Below are 19,443 nucleotides of genomic sequence, written 5' to 3' on the forward strand. Positions count from 1 at the left end.
TAATCCACTCCAAAGGCTTTACGAGAACATATGATTAAACCACACATATAACAGGATAGTTAAAGATTATATGGGAATGCCTATACTTTCTGCTTAATTTTTCTATAAACCTAACACTGATCAAAAAAACTAAAGTCTATTATTTTTAAAAATAAAGGTAGATTCTGTTATACTACAGTTAAATTTTTGTTTTGTTTTAAGGAAAAATCCTCAACACTTGCATGCCTGACATTGTCATAGGTGGCTTGCATTATCTAATGGACGATCCAATCCAACACTCCATCCTCCTCAACTTCAGGGTTCTTCAGCTCAACTTTGCTGGCTCCACTCACATCCGTGGAGTCCCCCAGATCTTGTTATCACCCAGTTCTAAATTTTTTAATTCCAGTCGCTCTCTGATCACCTCCTCTGGTCGTTCCAAACCGACCACTTCCTATTAAACTGCTCTTTGAAACTCACAGAAGCCTACATTCCACTGACCATACCAATTTTCCCAATTTACCCTGTTTAGCTTAGGATGCCATCATCCCATCAACCACTCTCTTGTGCACACCTCAGATGCTTTGCTCCAGTGTCCTGTTGAACTCTTCCAGCAACAGCTCAACCCTTGGTAAATCTGCCTCTTCTCCCCTTTCTTTACCCCAGATAGTTATCCCAGCTGAAGAAACTCATAACACCATGCAGAGTGCCCCCACTACAAATGGTCTGCAACCTCAATCATGCCCTCAACACAAGGCAGCTCTTCCACTGTCCACTGAACAGTCATTGTCAACCTTCTTCAGTCTCCTGAAGCCCTCTGTCTGACCCACTTCCCTCTCACTCTTAGCAGTGAGACTTATCTCCTCTGCAAAGAACTGAGAAGTCATTGTGTTATTTCTCCCAATTCGAGCCCCACACCACTCTGAACACATCCACATCTGTACCCTCTCTTAACCCTTCCTTCAGCTCAGTTGAAAACGCATCCCTCCTCCAGACCAACGCTAATATCTCTCTTTGTGCCCTGAGCCCTATTCAGGCTCTCAGGGGCTACTTTAAGGAACTTGCTCCTTTAATTATCCCCTTTAGCTAATTTTTACCTCTCTCTCTCTCTCTCTCTCTCTCTCTCTCTGTCTCTTGCTGACTCTCTCTTCTCAGCATAAAAACATTCTCAAGTCTCTTCAATTTATAAAAACACAAACCCTCCCTTAAACCCAGACCCCTTTCCCCGACACAGCTACTTTCAGTTCTCTTTCATCCTTTTCCAAACCAAGCTAATGGAAAGAATAATCTACTGCATTACCTTTCAAGCCACAGTACCAATGTCCAAAGCAAGACAGGGAGGATACAAAAGTACCCAGGCTTGATACTGTGTTATACATAATGACTCCCTTCATGACGTCACTCCCAAACTCTCCTAGGACTTCCTTCAAGCTAGTAGACAAGCTACTCATGTCCCTGCCTGAAAGACTGTTTACAGTATTTTCACATGATTTTTCTCATTCTAATGCCATTGCCAGGACATCTGGTAGGAGAGTATGTGCAGTTAGAGTCAGATGGACATGGACTCCTGGTTACCCCCCATCTGTGTTTCTGTCTTACCTCAGTTTGGGCATCACAGAGATATAAACGTTCAGCAGTTTCCCCCTCCTCATGAGATCTTAGTATAATCTGCATGTTCCCTTGAAACCCACTGAACTCACAACGTTTTATTTCTAATGAGCTCCCTCTGATTACCTTCCCTTTCACTTTCAAATGGATTCCCCTCTGAATTTCTGCTCTGCTTAATACTCAGGTGGCATTCAGAAATCTAAAGGAACTTACCTCCACAGTGACCTAATCTTTTCTCTGGTAGTTAAACTTCTATCCAAGTTTAACTACTACTTGATCCTAAGATTATATCGATAGGAAACACCTAAGGGCTAATAACAGCTTTTTAGGAGAAGAAAGAAGGAAAAGACTACCATGTAAATCAAGACACCAATTGAACGTGTGTTCCAATTTAAGAGACGTTTAAATGTGGAAAGAGTAGCTGCTTTTTGGAATATAGAAAATCCAGTATTTGTTTTTACTTCTTACTATGCAAGACACTATGAAGGGATATAAAGTGATACAGAGCCGGTCACATACGGTACCTGCCCAAAGAACTCCCCGACTGAATAGGGAGACAGAAATCACATACAATTCAAATGCAAACCAAGTATTCCAGCTGAGTTGTTAAGATCACCATTTTTGGAGTTAAATCCTGTCCTTGAAGCTACTATGTTCCAGAAGGGGGAGGTGCATAACAAACCATCAGGATTCTGGGGAATGATAAAGAGTGTTACCACTTCAGTACCAGGAAGTGAAAATCTTACTCTTATTCAACAGGAAGTGGATGCTTTGGAAGAACTAAGCAGGCAGTTCTTTGGAAGAACTAAGCAGGCAGCTTTTTCTGGAAACGGCTGATCTCTATGCTACCAAGGAGAGACTAGAATACTCCAAAACTTTCAAGGGGAAATATTTTAATTTTCTGGGTTACTTTTTCTCTATTTACTGTGTTTGGAAAATTTTCATGGCAACCATTAATATCGTTTTTGACCGAGTTGGGAAAACTGATCCAGTCACAAGAGGCATTGAGATCACTGTGAATTATCTGGGGATCCAATTTGATGTGAAGTTCCGGTCCCAGCACATTTCCTTCATTCTGATTGGAATAATCATTGTCAGGTCTATTAGAGGAGTGCTGATCACTCTTACCAAGTTCTTCTATGCCATATCCAGCAGTAAGTCCTCCAATGTCATTGTCCTGCTATTAGCACAGATAATGGGCATGTACTTCGTCTCCTCTGTGCTGCTGATCCGAGTGAGCATGCCTCTGGAGTACCGCACCACAGGCACCGAAGTTCTCGGAGAGCTGCAGTTCAACTTCTGTCACCGTTGGTTTGATGTCATCTTCCTGGTCAGTGCTCTCTCCAGCATACTCTTCCTCTATTTGGCCCACAGACAGGCACCAGAGAAGCACATGGCACCTTGAACTCATGCCTCTTACAGACTGCTACAGGCCAGTGGTGTCAGAATTTGGATATAAGAGGGGAAAAATGGAGGGGACCGGGGCCTAACATTTTTTTAAACTGACAAAATGCTGTGGTAGCATATTCTACCTCCAGCTTACACCTTCCTCCTCAGATGATACTGTGATCATGAGTAGCATCAGCTAGAAATGAGAGAGAGAATTAACTCAAGCTAGTACTCAGCCAAGAGCACCCTGTTTGGGTTTGAGGCTGGTGCAGTATGCTGGGTGGGGGGGCTGAAAAGAGCCAAGAAACTAAGGGGAGAAAATACACTGGAATTCTGGGGTAAGAGGGATCTAAGGGAGCTGGGCCAAACACATGAGATTCTGTTTAAGTCAAGGATCACATGGAGAAGGTTATGACGTTCCCTTGAGATTGACTATCATTAAAATCAGAGACTGTTAACAACAACAACAAAAAAAACTCAGTTAAATCCTGAGTTCAGATCTTTACCCAGTTTCCTCATCTATAAAGTGGGAATAATGATACCTGCTTTGTAGGAGTGCTGCAAAGAAGAAATGAGATGGATGGCGAATGTAGAGTTTAACATGGATGAAGCATATTGGAAGTTCTCAAGGATAAGTCAGTGGGATTTGGGCTGTTATTAGCTTTATCATGATTTTGGAGGGGTAAACCAGATATGGTATGGATTTTAAGGAAGAAGAGCTCACATATGCTTGGGAGACTCAAGACAGACTTCATTCAGTAGGTGGGCTTTGAAGAACCTTGGAGAACGTGTGATATTTCTTTAGGGCAATGTGGAGGAGCTGCATCTCTCTGCAGTTCTGGCATAGGGACCCAGAGCCTGCCCGTGTAACCACCTTAAGAGTCATGGGCAGAGATGAAACTTTGTATATGTTAAAATTTACAATACTTGTTTATGATTGTACCTGGTCTATTCATTTATTTAATAAATTCCTATTTACATCTTTGATTTGAAACAGACGATACTTGTTAAAGTGCTATAATATCCATAGTAGTCCAAAAAGCAAGTAAAGGGTATTCTGAATAAGTGCTATTGTAAAATAATTTCAGAAGCGCATACTTGTTATTAACGACAGGCAGTGTATTATGTACCTCTTGGCTTGTCATCCTGTCTATGGAGTACATGTTGTAAAGGAAGAAAAGTGGGTGATTATATTTCACATGAACATCAAATTGAGTGTTCCTTCCTTGTAGTTTTGTAAAGTATAATTGTGGCAAGATTGTCCTTAGTTAATGCCAGGAAAAGTGAAAAATAAATGTCTTTTTAAAAATGTCTCTTATATAAACAAGTAAAACCTGTTAAAGTGGTTTGCAGTCATTAAACATAGGTCAGTTCCCATTAAAACAAACTCCATGGATAAATCTGAATTATTTTATGTTGGTATTTTGTTGTATCAAATATTGCTTAGCATGAAATTAAATATATAAAGTTTGCATTGGAGCAAAATAAATGTCAAAATTATTATTAATTTATCCATTGTTGGCAGACTCAAATAATTTTGCAATAAAAGAGTTTTAATTCTTCCTATATTCATCTTAATGGGTGCAAGTTTATGGCTCAAAAAATGAACAAGTGAATTTTTAATGTTTTTATATAAATAGAGAAGTTAATTTTTATCTCAGATGTCTATTTTAATAATTGCCTTCAAGATACTTATTAGAAAAATGCAGTTGAGATTTTGTTATAAAGATTTGTGTGTTCTTCATAAAAATTACCTAACAGGTTCTAAAAATATAAATAAATAGATAGATAAATAAATAAATAAATGAAAACAAAAACAAAAAAATTATCTAAGAGGTTCTAAGATTCATTAGCATTCTATATCTCAGTCTCATTCCCAAGGAATTTCTTTGTAATAGGACCTTGTTTGGAACTATAGTTATTGTATGGGTTTTAATAGTATCACTAATTATTAAAGTTTGATATAAAATTCTGGACTCTAGTCATTTGAGGACATTTCTGTTATATCTTGTGGATGTGATGTTTGGAATACTCTAACCTGATTTTGGAAATAGAGCTGATCGTTGTCTAGAGAAGCACTACAACTTTCTCCTCCACCTACTCTCTCACCTTTAGTAGGCTCACATCCCATCTAGGGCCATTCCTCAGTTCTTTGGGAACCTTTGCCAGATGTATTAATCAAGTTTTGCCGTGTACCAAAAAATTCTCAGTGGTTTACGATAACAAAACTTTTACATCTTGCCTACAGGTTGGCTGGGCAGCTGTGGCAGCCGTACTCTGAGCTGTGAGTCAGGTTCAGGTATGTTCTGTGGGTCTTTCATTCTGGGATACCATAATCCTAGATTACTTGGGACACCACATACCATAGTGGAACAGAGACAGGCTTCCGAAAATAAATAGCCCATTGCAGAAGGGGAAGCAGTCACAGATCTGTAGCCATTCTAAAATCTCACTGGGCAAACATTGCCGAGTTCCCAACCTGGAGGTAGGGAATGTTCCTTGCTCAGGCTCCAATTCTCTTCCCTGGGAATAGCTCTTCTCTCCATTGTTCTCATGGCTCTTGGCTCCACCTTGGGGGAGGTAGTTTTCCATTACCCCTTTTGGTCACATCTGAAGAAGTATGTGTCCTCCCCGGCAGCTGAGCAGCTTCCTCATCCTACTGTCTGCCTCTAGGATGTTGGGGACCTTAAGGTCTTTTTTTTAAAAACAAAATCTTAATTGAGAATAGTTTTAGATTTACACAAATGTTGCTGAGAGAGTACAGAGAGTTTCCATATACCCAACACCATGTTTCTCTTATTAGTAACATCTTACAGTAATATGGTGCATTTGCCACAATTAATGAACCAATATTGATACATTATTATTATCCTAAGATCTTTCATTATGGCTCAAAGAGTCACAATCTCATTTAGGAAAAAAAAACAAAAAATCACAGTCTTTTTTAATCCTGGCAAGGCTGCTTTGGGACTTAAATGTCTCTCAGAAACTATTAAAATTTTTTGTGTGTGGATTCAAGTTAGCTCCGTGAGGCAACAGCCATATCCACATCATTTTCAAGTCATGCCTCCCTCTCTCTAGACTTAATTACAGATAGTTTGAGTTTATCAAGTTTTGTGAAACCTAGTCCTTATTTCTTTTCTACAAGTTATTTTGTCCAGATGAAAGAATTTATTGGGTGCCACCTCAATCCATTCAAAGGTTTTACAGAGAGTACGATGGTGACTTTTATTTGCTCTTTGTCCTGAGACTGGGTCTTATTAGTATCTTAATCAGCCTTTGCGGCTTTAAACATTTCTCAATTTTTCTTGTTCCATTTGAAGATGGGAAACAGTTCTATTTTAAAATTTACAAGTCTTGGAATTTATGGAGTCACTCTTCACTCTTTCATTCCTGCTTGCAAGCAGGTCAGTGCCTTCTTTTTTTTTTTAATTTTCCTTGAGCTGGATAGTTGTTAATTTGGTAATTTTTTTTTTCTTTAATTAATTAATTTATTTATTTTTGGCTGTGTTGGGTCTTCGTTTCTGTGCGAGGGCTTTCTCTAGTTGCGGCGAGCGGGGGCCACTCCTCATCGCGGTGCGCGGGCCTCTCACTATCGCGGCCTCTCTTGTTGCGGAGCACAGGCTCCAGACGCGCAGGCTCAGTAGTTGTGGCTCACGGGCCCGGTTGCTCCGCGGCATGTGGGATCTTCCCAGACCAGGGCTCGAACCCATGTCCCCTGCATTGGCAGGCAGATTCTCAACCACCGTGCCACCAGGGAAGCCCAGGTCAGTGCCTTCTTGAAAGACCTTATGAAAAGCAACAACCAACTCATGCTAGTAACAGTGTATCCTGAAATCTCTTCACCCCAAACCACGCATTCGTGAGTTGTATTTTCTGCCTTCAGGTTATCTCAGGTGACAGTTTTACCACATATTTACTGCTTCATAAGATGGATCATCATTCTTCCAGTTTCCAACACTTTCTTGCTGTCTGCTGTTTAGTCCCAAGACCAAAGACACATATTTTACGCTTTTGTCTCAGCAGCATCACATTTTCAAGGACTAATTTCTATGTTAGTCGGCTTTTACTGCAATAATGCTGGGTAATAAACAACCCCCAGATCTCCATGACTTATAAAACAAAGGCATCTGGCTCACGGATCTTAGGTTGCCTGCAGTGGTTCTGCTCCGACCTGCAGGTGGTCCAGGTCTGCTTCTCTGCCCCTGCTCTAGGGCCTAAGCAGAAGGAAAAGGCTCTTCTTATGGCGAAGGGCAGGAAGGCAAAAGGCTAAGCTAAACCACACAAGCACAGTTTAAGTCTCTGCTCACATTTAATTGACCAAAGCAAGTCACACCGTCAGACCTAATGTCAATGGAGGGAGGAGAGGAGAGAGCAAATAGTTACATGACAATAATATACTCTACCTCACCGGACAAAAGTCTGGCCTCCAGTATTCATCGTTCAGGTGGTCCCTGAAATGGAGGGGAGTTGGAAGGCGAGGGGTACAAATATGGTTAGGAAAAGATTTTTTTACATCTACTGCCACTCAAAGCTTTAATCCCCGTTTTCCTCCCTCTTAAATAGCTCCTTTCCCTAAAAGACCAGCCGGTGCTGGGCTGCGTCAGTGTCTAAGTTCTGAGGGGAGTACAGAGACTTTTCAGCTCCACACCTACATGCTCCTCGGCACTCCCCAAGGGCTGCTGTCTTGCCCTTCACCAGTTGTGTCCATCTCCGCATGACCCAGAGATTTCTCTTCCCAGCCCTGCTACCTCTGCTGCATATGAGAATCCTCTTTTACCACCCTCTTCTGAATGGGATGATCCTTTTGCCTTTTTAAGGAACTTACAATGTGCTGCCAGGTCTCTAAGTCCTTTCCTGGCCTTGGGCAGAGAGGAGGACTGAGGGCAGAAGGGCTCTGCTTTGGTCCCGGCCATGGCATCCAGTTCCTCAACACCAAAGCCAAGGATCCTGGCCCCGCAGATGTACCTTTGCACATGTCCCTCCTGGGGTATTGGACAGCAGGCCTGACCACACTTGTAATCCGTACGTTTTTCTCAGTGCCCTCCTCTCTTCCCCCCACTGGCTCCAGGTCTTCTAGGCCATCGTCACCTCTAGCCTGGCTTCCTTTGAGCCCGGCTTTACCTCCAGCCTGCCCATCTCCAAACGCTCTCCATTCAAAGTGACCCAGAGTAATCTCTCCAGGGTGAAAATTTGATCTTGCGGCTCTCTCAGCTTAAATCTTCCAATGTTTTTACATTTTGTCTCTAGTAAATAAAAGATGGCTTTCCACGTGTGCCACGCCCCCCAGCCTGTCCCCAAATATTCAGCTTTGGAAAAGGATCAAGTTTCTCCCATGCACTCAGACTCCCACACCTGCAGGCCCCTGGATGCCAGGGAAATGGCCCTGGTCACCCTGCTGGATGGACCTCCTGGGCAGGAGGAGGCCTGAGAGCCTCAGGGCCCCACAAGCTCCCCACCACCCCAGCCCAGCTGCTACGCACCACTCCTGACCTCCCCCAAGGGGGAAATGACTACTGACAGGGATGGGATCACACTGCCGGGTACGTGGTGTCAGCGCCACAAATTGTGACACTTACGTCTGTGCCCATTTGATTCTGTCTCTGTGGTATTGGGAAGTAAGTAAAGAAAGAGCTGCTGGGAAGTCAGTGGAGACGGGGAAAAAGTTAACATTTCAGGAAATGTGAAAAAATTCTCTTCTTTAGGGTTCCAGAAACTAGAAGAAAACAATTCCTGTCTGAGATGGGAGTAGATGACCCCATGAGGCACCTTCTTAAGATTCTCTGGCAGCATTACTGGGAGGTGGAAGACGTCCTTTAGTATTCCTTCCATTTCTGTGCACGAGGAAGTAAAGAGATCAAAGCATAGTCACGAAGTTGATAGCATGTCAGGAATAATCCATAAAAGTTGTGTTTACTCATTAACAGATTCCTCTTCCCTGGACAGAATTACTGTTCTCTTTGGAAATTATTTTAATCAAGGCTTTTTTTGTTTTCAAGTTATAAACACATCAAACGGGGTCAAGCAAAGCAGTGTGGTTATTGTGAGGATTCTAGGGTATCTTATAAAACTCAAGGTCAAGAAAGTGGGTCTTGTGAGTAACTCAAATGAGAAACTGGCTACTACAGTAAAATTGAAGCCAAATATGAGCAGTATGTGTTGGTATTCATGTTTCCCTGTAATTATTAATGCCAGTAGCCCAGGAGACCAAATGCTGGACTTGTCAAATACCAGCTGTATCCAGCTTCTCTTTCTCCCTGAAACTGACCCTCCCACCACTTTCTATGCAGGGAACCAGCATGTACTTGTCCCCTACACATGGCAGCCGCCGGTGGAACCAGATGAAGGCATATAATCCAAGAGCAGTTTACCCACTGCTGGCCAGAAATACCGTGAGGTAGATCAGTGCAAAGGTCTCGCTCCAGTAGTATCAATGGTAGTTAGCCAAGCCGATTAGTTTAGGTTCCTTTGGATTGTGGGGAATATGGAAAGGTTGGCCAGTGAGTAATAAAGGTAAATGGAAGCAATTTACAGAGGGACACAGATAACTTAGCTAAAAGACCATGTTGGCTCAGAGAGCTGGAGAGAGTCATTGGTCTCTAGAAATGTCTTTCCCAGTTGTAGTTTATAGGTGTCAGTGTTAGTTTGCTAGGGCTGCTATAACAAAGTACCACAGGCTAAGTGGCTTAAACAACAGGTATTTATTTTGTCACAATTCTGGAGGCTAGAAGTTTGATACCAAGGTGTTGGCAGGGTTGGTTTCTCCTTGGCTCATAGATAGCTGTCTTCTCCCTGTGTCTTCACAGTGTTCTCCTTCTGTGCATGTCTGTGTTCTAATCTCCTCTTTTCATAAGGATACCAGTCAGATTGGGTTAGGGCCCATGTAAAGACTTCCTTTTAACCTAATTACCTCTTTAAAGACCCTATCTCCAAATACAATCACATTCTGAGGTACTGGGGGTTAGGACTTCAACATGTAAGTTTGAGGGGGCCCAATTCAGTCCATAACAATGCCACCTCCCCTTTTTTAAGAGTCTCCTGTAAGTCTATGCAATCAAAAGAACCTAACAAACTGTATTAGGACCCTCTGTTGTAAGCAGCAGAAAACTCAGTTCAAACAGCCTTAAGGAAAAAGGGAATTTATTGGCTCAAGTAACTGAGAAGTCAGGAGTGTCATTATCTTTAAGTATGTCTGAATCCAGAACTCAAATAATGTCATTTGATTTGTTGGCGTCCTGGCAGTATTAGATGGCTCCATCCAATTAGGTGTTTGGTTTTTTTTTTCAGGCAAGGCTTTACTGGGGCCCCTGCTGCAGCAACAGGGGGCGGGAACAAACAACAGGTTCTCTTGCTTGCTCACTCCCTGAGCGGGGGGGCGGGGGGGGGCGGGGGGTGGTGGCAAGCTTGTTCCTTGTATGGGGTGAGGGTAGGGGTGTGTCCAGGGGTCGGGCCAGAGGGTGGCTTAGGTGTTTTGCCCACCCCTTGGTGGTGTTGTGTGCAGATTTTAAAAAGAGCACTACTTACAAAGATGAGAGCAGGGTTTAGGGAAATTACAAGGGGTATTGAAGTACCAGAGCAAGTAACAGTTAATAGTGGGACATCGTTACCATCTCTAGGCCTAAAGGAGTAAAGCAAGTACGGATCCTGGAACCTGAAGACAGTGAGCTATATGAACAGGTCCCCTGACAGAAGCCATAGCCTTCAGCAGAGAGACAGTTAATCTGAGGGGACCCCACAGAAAGGGACTGGGAAATAAATGATCTAATGTCTCTGATCTCCTGACAGCATTCCCACCTCAAAGCCAAAGGGGAAGAGAGGTAGATCGAGTCCATTTAGTCAGCTGGTAGAGAGCAGGAGAGAGATCTGGAGGCAAGTGGAAAATACCCAACAGCACTTGGTCTCCCTCTTCATCTTCTGTGTTGGTGTATTTCTAGGCAGGGTCTTAGCTCATCACCCTTACAGCTTGCAATCTGTGGGAAGAAAGCTTCTCTTGCACATGTTTTTCCAACAGAAGCCCAGAATGTAGTCTTGTTAGCCTGGCTTATATCACCAACTCATCTCTATTTCAGTCTATAGTTATGCCCACCTCTAAATCAATTACTGTGGCCAAAGGACAACTGAGCAGGTCATGATCACCTGAATACCCTTGGAGCTGGGAGGATGGGATCAATCCCATAGAAACACATAGTGTGGAATGGGGGAGAGTGGTTCCCCAAAGGAAAATTCAGGTGTTGTTAACAGAAGAGGGGGGAATACGTAGAGGCGGGACAGGCAAGAACATCGTATGTACACTACATGACCCGGACTACCCCTAGTCCAGCCCTGGGTAAAAATGCAATGACTGATTGCCTTGATGGGAGGCAGTATGTTTTGAGAACTATTCATTGCACGTAGTTGGAGGTCAGTAAACATTTGCAAAAATCTGTTGGATTATAAATGTTAATAACCTATGTACAGAATTATTTTGCAATTGACTAGGAGACATTTCTGAATCCAGAGGACATTTTTTTCCACTTCAATCTTTATAGCAATCCTTATATGAATATTGACCTATGATTATTAACATCTTGTTTGTAAAAATCTGTATTTACGCCCCAAACACTGCCTCTTTCAGCGTTCTGAATTATTTTGTAAGCCCTGTTTATTTGCTTTCATTAGACCACAGTCTTGTGAATTTCTGGCTTGTTTACACACATCACCAAGTATTTTTTTAAACTCATTTAGCAAAAGATCATCATGAAAGAGGCAATAAACTAAAGTAAGATTAGTGAACAATTTAAATGTAACTGTTAATAAGGCTTCTCTGTTTCTGTCCATTAAAGATAACTGTCAGTGTTGCTAAGAGCTATTTATTAAACTGATAAAAATGAGTATTGTCTTTAAAAAGTCAAGCTGCTGTTATCTGATCTCAAAGGTGAGCTTGTAAAATTAATTCTTCTGGTGTTTGCTTGTCATTCAAGCATAACGTTAATTCTATCCACACCCACTGGTTTTTTGTTCAGCTCCAGCAAGTTTTTGGCAGTAGTTCTGTCAATGGCTCTTTGGATAAGAAGCCCTGCCAGTATAGGGTTTAAGCAACACTTTGCAGGGAGTGGGAGCAGGGATTCAGATTGGGCTGACATTGAAAATCAAAGAATTTCCAAAGTATAAGAATCACTATTTTTAGAGTTTTAACGCCATTGAAAGTTTCAGATAGGAAACCTTTCCCTTTATGTCTCCTATATTCTGGAGAGCAGTGATTTTAGTGATTTAGTCCATAAATATTCATGCAGTAGACAAGAGAAGCATGGACCCCACCTTAATGGGACTTAATCTCCCGTAGGGGGGTCCCCAAATACATGGATGATGGTGGTTGCCATGGTGTCTGCAGGTAAGTTCATGCAGGGTGGTACACCTGCTGCCCATTCATCCTTGCACAGGACATGCCAGGGAGGACAGGAGAGAAAGCCTGAAGTTATGAAGCAGCCACCTTTCTATCATCTGCGGCGACAAAGGCAAGCAACAATATAAAGAGCTCCCCAAATCTCACACATTCAATTTTGGAATACATGACACACAGCAAGAGCAGAAGATTTAACTTCTTTCTCATCTCTTACATAGGCATTTCATCTATCTAAATCCCTGCCTCTTTTACTAAGCCTTTCTGATCATTCCAGCTCAGAGTGATCTTATCGTCCCCTTTCTCTCAAAGCCTGTGGTTCTTAGACTTGATTATATACTCCCTCATAGTAGTATTGGATTTTTAGATGTCTCCCTATGCTCCTTGAGGGCAGGGAACAGATTGAATGCTTTTTTACATCCCATATGGCCAGTATTCTGGGGTAGAACAGGAGCTGTATAATCACTGACTAAAATAACAGAAATGCTTTGCTCAGGTTAATATTAAACTTAGTTTGCATTCTCAGGCCATAAACCACCCAGTAATTAGAGGGTCATTTGTATAGAGGCAGCCTTGAATGTAACAGTAATGAAAAAGATCTTGTCTGGTGGCTGGAAGAAGTAGAGCGACCTAATAAAAATCTAATAAATTGGGTCAAAACTAACCCAGAGAACATCAAAGCTGAAAGAGTTTGTACAAAAATCATTTGGTTCACAGTCCCTCATTTTACAGAAAGGAAACCAGGGCCCTTAGAGGCTGTGGCTTGCTCAAGGTTACATTGAATTAGTGATAGAGGCCAGACCAGTAACTACCAAGTTACTGGGTGAAGAGTCAAGTTGGGAGTCAGCTAGACTCAACTTGGTGTTTTCCAAGCCATCATGATAGTAACTGGCATTTTGCAACTCCGTTTTGTTGTTCCTGGCACTGTGTCAGGTGCTTCTTATACAGTAACACACTACTTCATTTAATCTTCACAACCCATCTGAAGGACGTACTGTATCAGCCAGGGTTCCTCTTGAGAAACAAAACCAGTAGGAGACATATCAAGAAATATGTTTATTAGAGAAATGCAAATCAAAACTACAATGAGCTCTCACCTCACACCTGTCAGAATGGCTATCATCCAAAAGTCTACAAATCACAAGTGTTGGTGAGGATGTGGAGAAAAGGGAACCCTCGTACACTGTTGGTGGGAACGTAAATTAGGGCAACCACTATGGAGAACAGTATGGAGGTTCCTCAAAAAACTAAAACTAGAACTACCATATGATCCAGCAATTCCACTCCGGGGTATATATCCAAAGAAAATGAAAACACTAGTTCGAAAAGATACATGCACCCCAGTGTTCAGAGCAGCATTATTTACAGTAGCCAAGATATGGAAGCAAATCAAATGCCCATCGACAGATGAATGGATAAAGAAGATGTGGCACATATATATATATATATAATATATGGAACTCAGCCATAAAAAAGAATGAATTTCTGCCATTTGCAGCAACGCGGATGGACCTAGAGAAGATTATGCTGAGTGAAATAAGTCAGACAGAGAAAGACAAACACTCTGTGATATCACTTATATGTGGAATCTAAAAAATAATACAAATGAATGTATACACAAAACAGAAACAGACTCACAGATACAGAGAACAAACTACTTACCAAAGGGGAGAGGGACCGGGGGAGGGGCAAATTAGGGGTATGGGATTAAGAGATATAAATACTATGTATAAAATAGATAAGCAACAAGGATATGTTGTATAGCACAGGGAATTATAGCCATTATCTTGTAATAAATTTTAATGGAGTATAGTCTGTAAAAATACTGAACCACTATGCTATACACCTGAAACTATACTTCAATTTAAAAAAGAGAGATTTGTTGCAATTGGTTTACAGGATTATGGGAGCTGACTAGGAGAATCCAAAATCCATAAGGAAGGGTAGCCTGGGGTTTGGGGCACAGAGTGAAGCTGCTATTCACAGGTAGAATTTCTTCTTCTTCAAGGAAGCCTCAGCCCTACTTTTAAGTCCTTTCAGTACCTTCTGGGGGGTGTGTCTGATTCACCCCCATGTCCCTCTCCTGCTTTGACTTGTATCTGCTGGAAGTTTGGTTCACTTTCTTAGCCAGGCAAAAGAGGACAAATTGGTTGATTCTGGCTCTTGCTCTGTTACGTTTAGCCTGCCTCATCTGAATTCTAATCTCTTTTCTAAAAAAGAAATATTTCTGCCTTCATGAAATAATCGTAAGAAATGGCCTTGTATGTGGACACTCTGTGAGCATATTCCCCAGAAGTCACTGTCCTACTGCTTTCTAGAATGTTGAAGGTTGTCTGCAAGGGCAATAGAATTGGACTTGTTGGGGTTCTTTTGTCTCCCATGACTTGAGCAGGGCAAAAAGGGAGTTGATTACCCCTTTTGTGTTCTCAGGATAAGAGCAGTCACAACCCCAGGTCCAGTAACCAAGTGGCACCACCTGATATTACAGTTTATCTCTCCAAACTTGAAACCAACCATCTTAGAAGACCTTCATGGTCTTGACATTAACATCACCAAATGAAAACATTTTCTTCTCATTGGAAAGTCACAACTGCATGTTTTTCTATACTACCAACCTGTACTTCGTAGTGGGGGAGCCGATATTTATCGAAGGCCTCACCTGTCTCAACCTGCTGTCCCTGAACGCATCTCATGATAGCATCTCTGCACCTCATCCAGGTGCAGCTGGGGAAAAATATACTATAAGTCTCAAATATGCTAGGTGTCTCTAACGTGTGGTCCCACACACTCGAGCCTTTTGCCATGTATCTTCTCTCCCCTATCCCATTCCCTGCTGTCACTGTTCCAAACCTCTCACTATGTCCCTCTACCCAGCTCCTGCCTCCATACCTTACTCTCAGCAGATGACCTTGCCAACTGCCTTGCAGAGAACTTGAAGGCTAGCAGACAGAAACTCCTTCAACTTCCTGGCTGACCACCTCCTGCTTTCCCACTAAAACCTTCCTGTATGTGCCACTTTCCTTCCTTCCTCCACTCTCAGAAGAAGGGGTATTCCTTCTTCTCATTCAAGGTGAATCCCTCCATCTGTTCTCCCCCTCACCCACCCTCCTTCTCTGTCATTTCCTTTCTGGACTTTAGACTCTTTTCCATAAGATCCTACCCAAGAGCCTTTAAAGAGGTCCAAGTCTTGCCCGTCCAGAAGGAAAGGAGGGAGGGAGAGGGGAAGAAGAGAGGAGGGGAAAACTCCTCTAGCTGCTGTCTTGCCTCCTGGCCTCAGACAGGCTTCCCAGGACAGTTGTCCTCGTGTCTCGAGTTTCTCATCTTTCCCTCTCTATGAACACACTGCAGTTTGCCTTTTGCTTCCACCATTTCGCTAAAGATGCTTTTGCTAAGGTTACCAGTGACCTCCCAATTACCAAATCCAGTGGATACTTTCCATTGCTCATCAAACTTGATGAGTATGGGACACACACTTGACACTGTCTCCTTAAAAACTGCTTCCTAATTTCCAGGACACCACACACTCCTGGTTCTCTTCCACCTCCTGACAGATTCTCACCAGAACACTTCATTGACTTTCCCCTACAATCTGCTCCCTAAGCTTCTGTCCTGACTCTTATTTTCTTCTCATTCTATACCTCTTCCAGTGATGTCCAGGCCTCACCAGGACCTTTAATGGCTCCTTTCTCCTGGTGTCAGAGATCACTAGAACCTATACAAGTTGCTGCAGCAATTCCCTGCAGCCTAGGGAATTTCTCTAGACAACACCATTCATCCACTGCTTAGAACCTTCTTCTCTTGTTTGGTTTCCATCCCACTTCCTGGAACAGGATCCTTGCTCTCTGCTAAGCCTCTTTGCATGCATGACTTATTTAGATGATCAGCCTGGTTTTTGAGTCTACTGTAACAAGAACACAATTATTAATGCATGAGTCCTTCCAACCTTTCCCCTCTTCCTGGCCTCTAAAAGGATCCTGACTTTGCAGGTTTTATTTCTTCTCCTCCCTCACCCCCCAGAGAAGCCTCTCTTGCCTTACCAGACTCATCTTTGGGGAAGTGGGAGGGAGATGGGAACAGGAGATGTGGAGACTGGGGTCGGGGAAGGCTTTTCAGGACATGTATGAGGGTTGGAGGAGCAGTTTGTGATGAGAGGGACATAAATGGGAAAGAGACGAGGCTTTTAAGAGGTATTGCTATGGTCTGTGTTCAAAATGTTAAAGAAGTGAAAGCGAGTAACGAATAATTTTGACGGTACTTGTGGGTTTTGGCAGATTATGACAGCAGTTTTGCTTTAAAGATGGACCACAGGGTTTCTCAAGCTTACAACTCCTCCCCCCAAGACTGCGAACTGAAGCACTGATTCCCCCTTGGACACCAGCCCCACAACTCAGACTTCCTCATTTTCCTTGAGGCCAGCCTGTGTGGGAGAAAAGATCCAAGTGCTCGTCTGGTCTTACATATGAGGCTCTGGGCTCCAGACCTGATTTTCCAGGTCAGTTCTCTCTTCTGAGCTCCAGACCAGTACATTAAACTGCTTACAAGACATTTCATCCAGACATTTCACAGAACCCTCACAGTCACCTTGTCCCAAAGTTGCCTCTTTATCTTCATCATCCCTTCTTCTTAATGTCCCTCCTCTTAGGTCCCTCAGTAAGACATCAGCCTCAACTTAGTCACCCACTACAGAAACCTGGGTGTCATCCTTCCTTCGCTAAGCCCTCTCATCCGGATGGTCACCAGTCCTCTCCTGATACTTAAATGTATCGACATGCTGAGCCACTTGATGCTTCCTAAACTCTTGAAGTTTCAAAGTTTCTCGCATCATGCCATTGAGCATTCCATTGTGTTTGCATTCAATATCTTTCTATTCCCTACCTCAGCTCTTCTGTTAAACCTTAGGGGATACTTAAACTTCATCTCTTTTTCAAAGCCTTCCTTGATGGCCCTACATGGACTCATCATTTTCTCCTTTGTACTACCTTGAACTTACTGGTATTAAGGCAGGTATCACAATGTATTGCAATTATTTTATTTATTCAACTGTCTCTGCTCCTAGACAATGAAATGCTTGAGGGAAAACATTGTATCTTACTACTGAATCTCTAGCACCCAGCATGGTGTCTGGTTTCTAGTAATAGCTCAATAAATAATCACTTAATAATTGCGCAAATGAATTAACAATAAGTTTATGAGGCAGTCAGGAATCCAAATTAAAGATAGAAAAGATAGGCTTCATGGAGTTAAGTAATTTGCCCAAAGTTATGCAGCTGCTAAGTGAGGGAACAGAATTTGATCTTGGCCTGTTACTACAGCCCATACCTGTTGTTTACAATAATTACACCACCTCTTAGCTGGGCAAAGCCCTTCTTATACTTTAGAAAATTTTATGTAAATTTTCTTTTTTCTTTGCTGATAGTGATAATGTTTACCTCTTTATGGTGACATTTTTAGGGCATTTTCTTTTTTTTTTTTTTTTAATAAATTTATTTATTCATTTATTTATTTTTGGCTGCATTGGGTCTTTGTTGCTGCACGTGGGCTTTCTCTAGTTGTGACGAGCGGGGGCTACTCTTTGTTGCGGTGCGCGGGCTTCTCATTGCAGTGGCTTCTCTTGTTGCGGAGCACAGGCTCTAGGCCCTCGGGCTTCAGTAGTTGTGGCACGTGGGCTCAGTAGTTGTGGCTCGCAGGCTCTAGAGCACAGGCTTAGCAGTTGTGGCGCATGGGCTTAGTTGCTCCGTGGCATGTGGGATCTTCCCAGACCAGGGCTGGAACCCGTGTCTCCTGCACTGACAGGAGGATTCTTAACCACTGTGCCGCCAGGGAAGTCCTAGGGCATTTTCTTGGAGGTATCCCGGGGATACAAGAATTATCTCAACCATTCTGTTTTCACTGCATATTTTTATGCTCATCTTTGAAGGTTTCACAAAAATTCAAGCTTTTAAAGCCATTTTTTCTACATTTATTTCACAAATTCTAGGTGGTGATATTGTTGGAAAGTAGGCTGGAGTTGGAGTCCCCCAGTTCTACTCGTTGTCACTCATGGAACGACAGCCATCAATACCAAGGGCACCCTGAAGCAAAGGTAGGTGGAAGAGTTTATTTTGAAGAAAATTAAAGGATACAATAGGGCTAGTTGTTTGCGGGGAAGTGTTTTATGTTCAATAAATCCTCACTATTACTCAGCTGAGGACCTCCCTATGGATTTCTCAGAAGTCAAGTCGAACAGCCACTGATACCCCGCGAATATTCTTCTTTGGGATTCATTTCTGTAATTGCTGCCTATGGCAATGTAGCATGTGATGTCTGGACATATTATCTCAGGAAAGAAAAAAGAAACATTTGGAAGTCCACACTATTTTAAAAAACTAACAAACAAACAAGTTGTTTCTCCCCAACTGGAGGCTGGAGAGTATGTGAATCAAGTCGGTGGTTGTTTTGTTTAGTTTGCTCATTCACAATATCTCTTTTATTTCATCTGACAAGAATGTAGAGTAATACAGGGTCATTTCTAGTCATTAAAAAACTTGTACCACTTTCCTAAGCAGTTCAGAGGCCCTGAGTTCTTTATAAGTGGAATCCAGGAGAGATGTGGCAGTAACCACGGATCAGAGTCATTACTGAATTTTCAGACATGCATCATCCCTTTCCTCCAAGGCTCCTTACAAAACTTTCATTGCCAAATAGGCATTAGTCTTTCCAGTACTCAAGGAGTTGGGGGAAAGTGCACACTTTATCAGCATGAATTTATCGAACTATTTAGGGAGAGCAGACAGCAGCTCACTTGCAGACGGAGTGTGTAGGGAGAAACGTAACGGAGATTCTAATTAATTTGTTCCACTGACATTGTCTGAGGACTTGCTAAGCATCAGACACTGTGCTGTGTTAGGGACGCAGAGATTAAACAAAGAAACCTGGTCTCTCCTCTCAAAGCACCTCCAGGAGAGTAGGCAGTCGTGGCAGCTACCCACTCACTGCTGAGGACCACGATGGCTACAAGCACTGAAACCCCAGGGGCGCACAGAGGAGCACCTTGGTGTAGGATGGGGACGAAGGAAGACTGCCCAGAGGAGGCACCTGGGCTGAGTCTG

The 19,443-nt window shown here is 42.6% G+C and overlaps 2 protein-coding genes across 3 annotated transcripts in view; both read left to right on the forward strand.

Moving 5' to 3' along the window:
* The window catches only part of PDE7A (phosphodiesterase 7A), a 349,141-nt gene that overhangs the window by 110,202 nt on the left and 219,496 nt on the right, over nucleotides 1-19,443 (forward strand). Inside the window, exons 2-3 of one of the 2 annotated variants that reach the window (XM_036830356.1) lie at nucleotides 5,225-5,275; nucleotides 18,333-18,437. Coding sequence is in view for 1 of the 2 variants with exons in the window: in XM_036830353.1 (XP_036686248.1) it covers nucleotides 18,333-18,437 (105 nt within the window). In the remaining variant the exon portion in view is untranslated. The remainder of the gene's footprint in view (nucleotides 1-5,224; nucleotides 5,276-18,332; nucleotides 18,438-19,443) is intronic. The other variant, XM_036830353.1, reaches the window with a different exon arrangement.
* LOC118883472 (Golgi pH regulator-like) lies at nucleotides 2,239-3,211 on the forward strand. Its single transcript, XM_036830363.1, is given in 2 exon segments — nucleotides 2,239-2,358; nucleotides 2,360-3,211. Coding segments are annotated over 2 exon segments (753 nt in total). The 3' UTR covers nucleotides 2,993-3,211.

This window comes from Balaenoptera musculus, chromosome 17 (assembly GCF_009873245.2).
Source record: "Balaenoptera musculus isolate JJ_BM4_2016_0621 chromosome 17, mBalMus1.pri.v3, whole genome shotgun sequence".
In the NCBI taxonomy this organism is placed as follows: domain Eukaryota; kingdom Metazoa; phylum Chordata; class Mammalia; order Artiodactyla; family Balaenopteridae; genus Balaenoptera; species Balaenoptera musculus.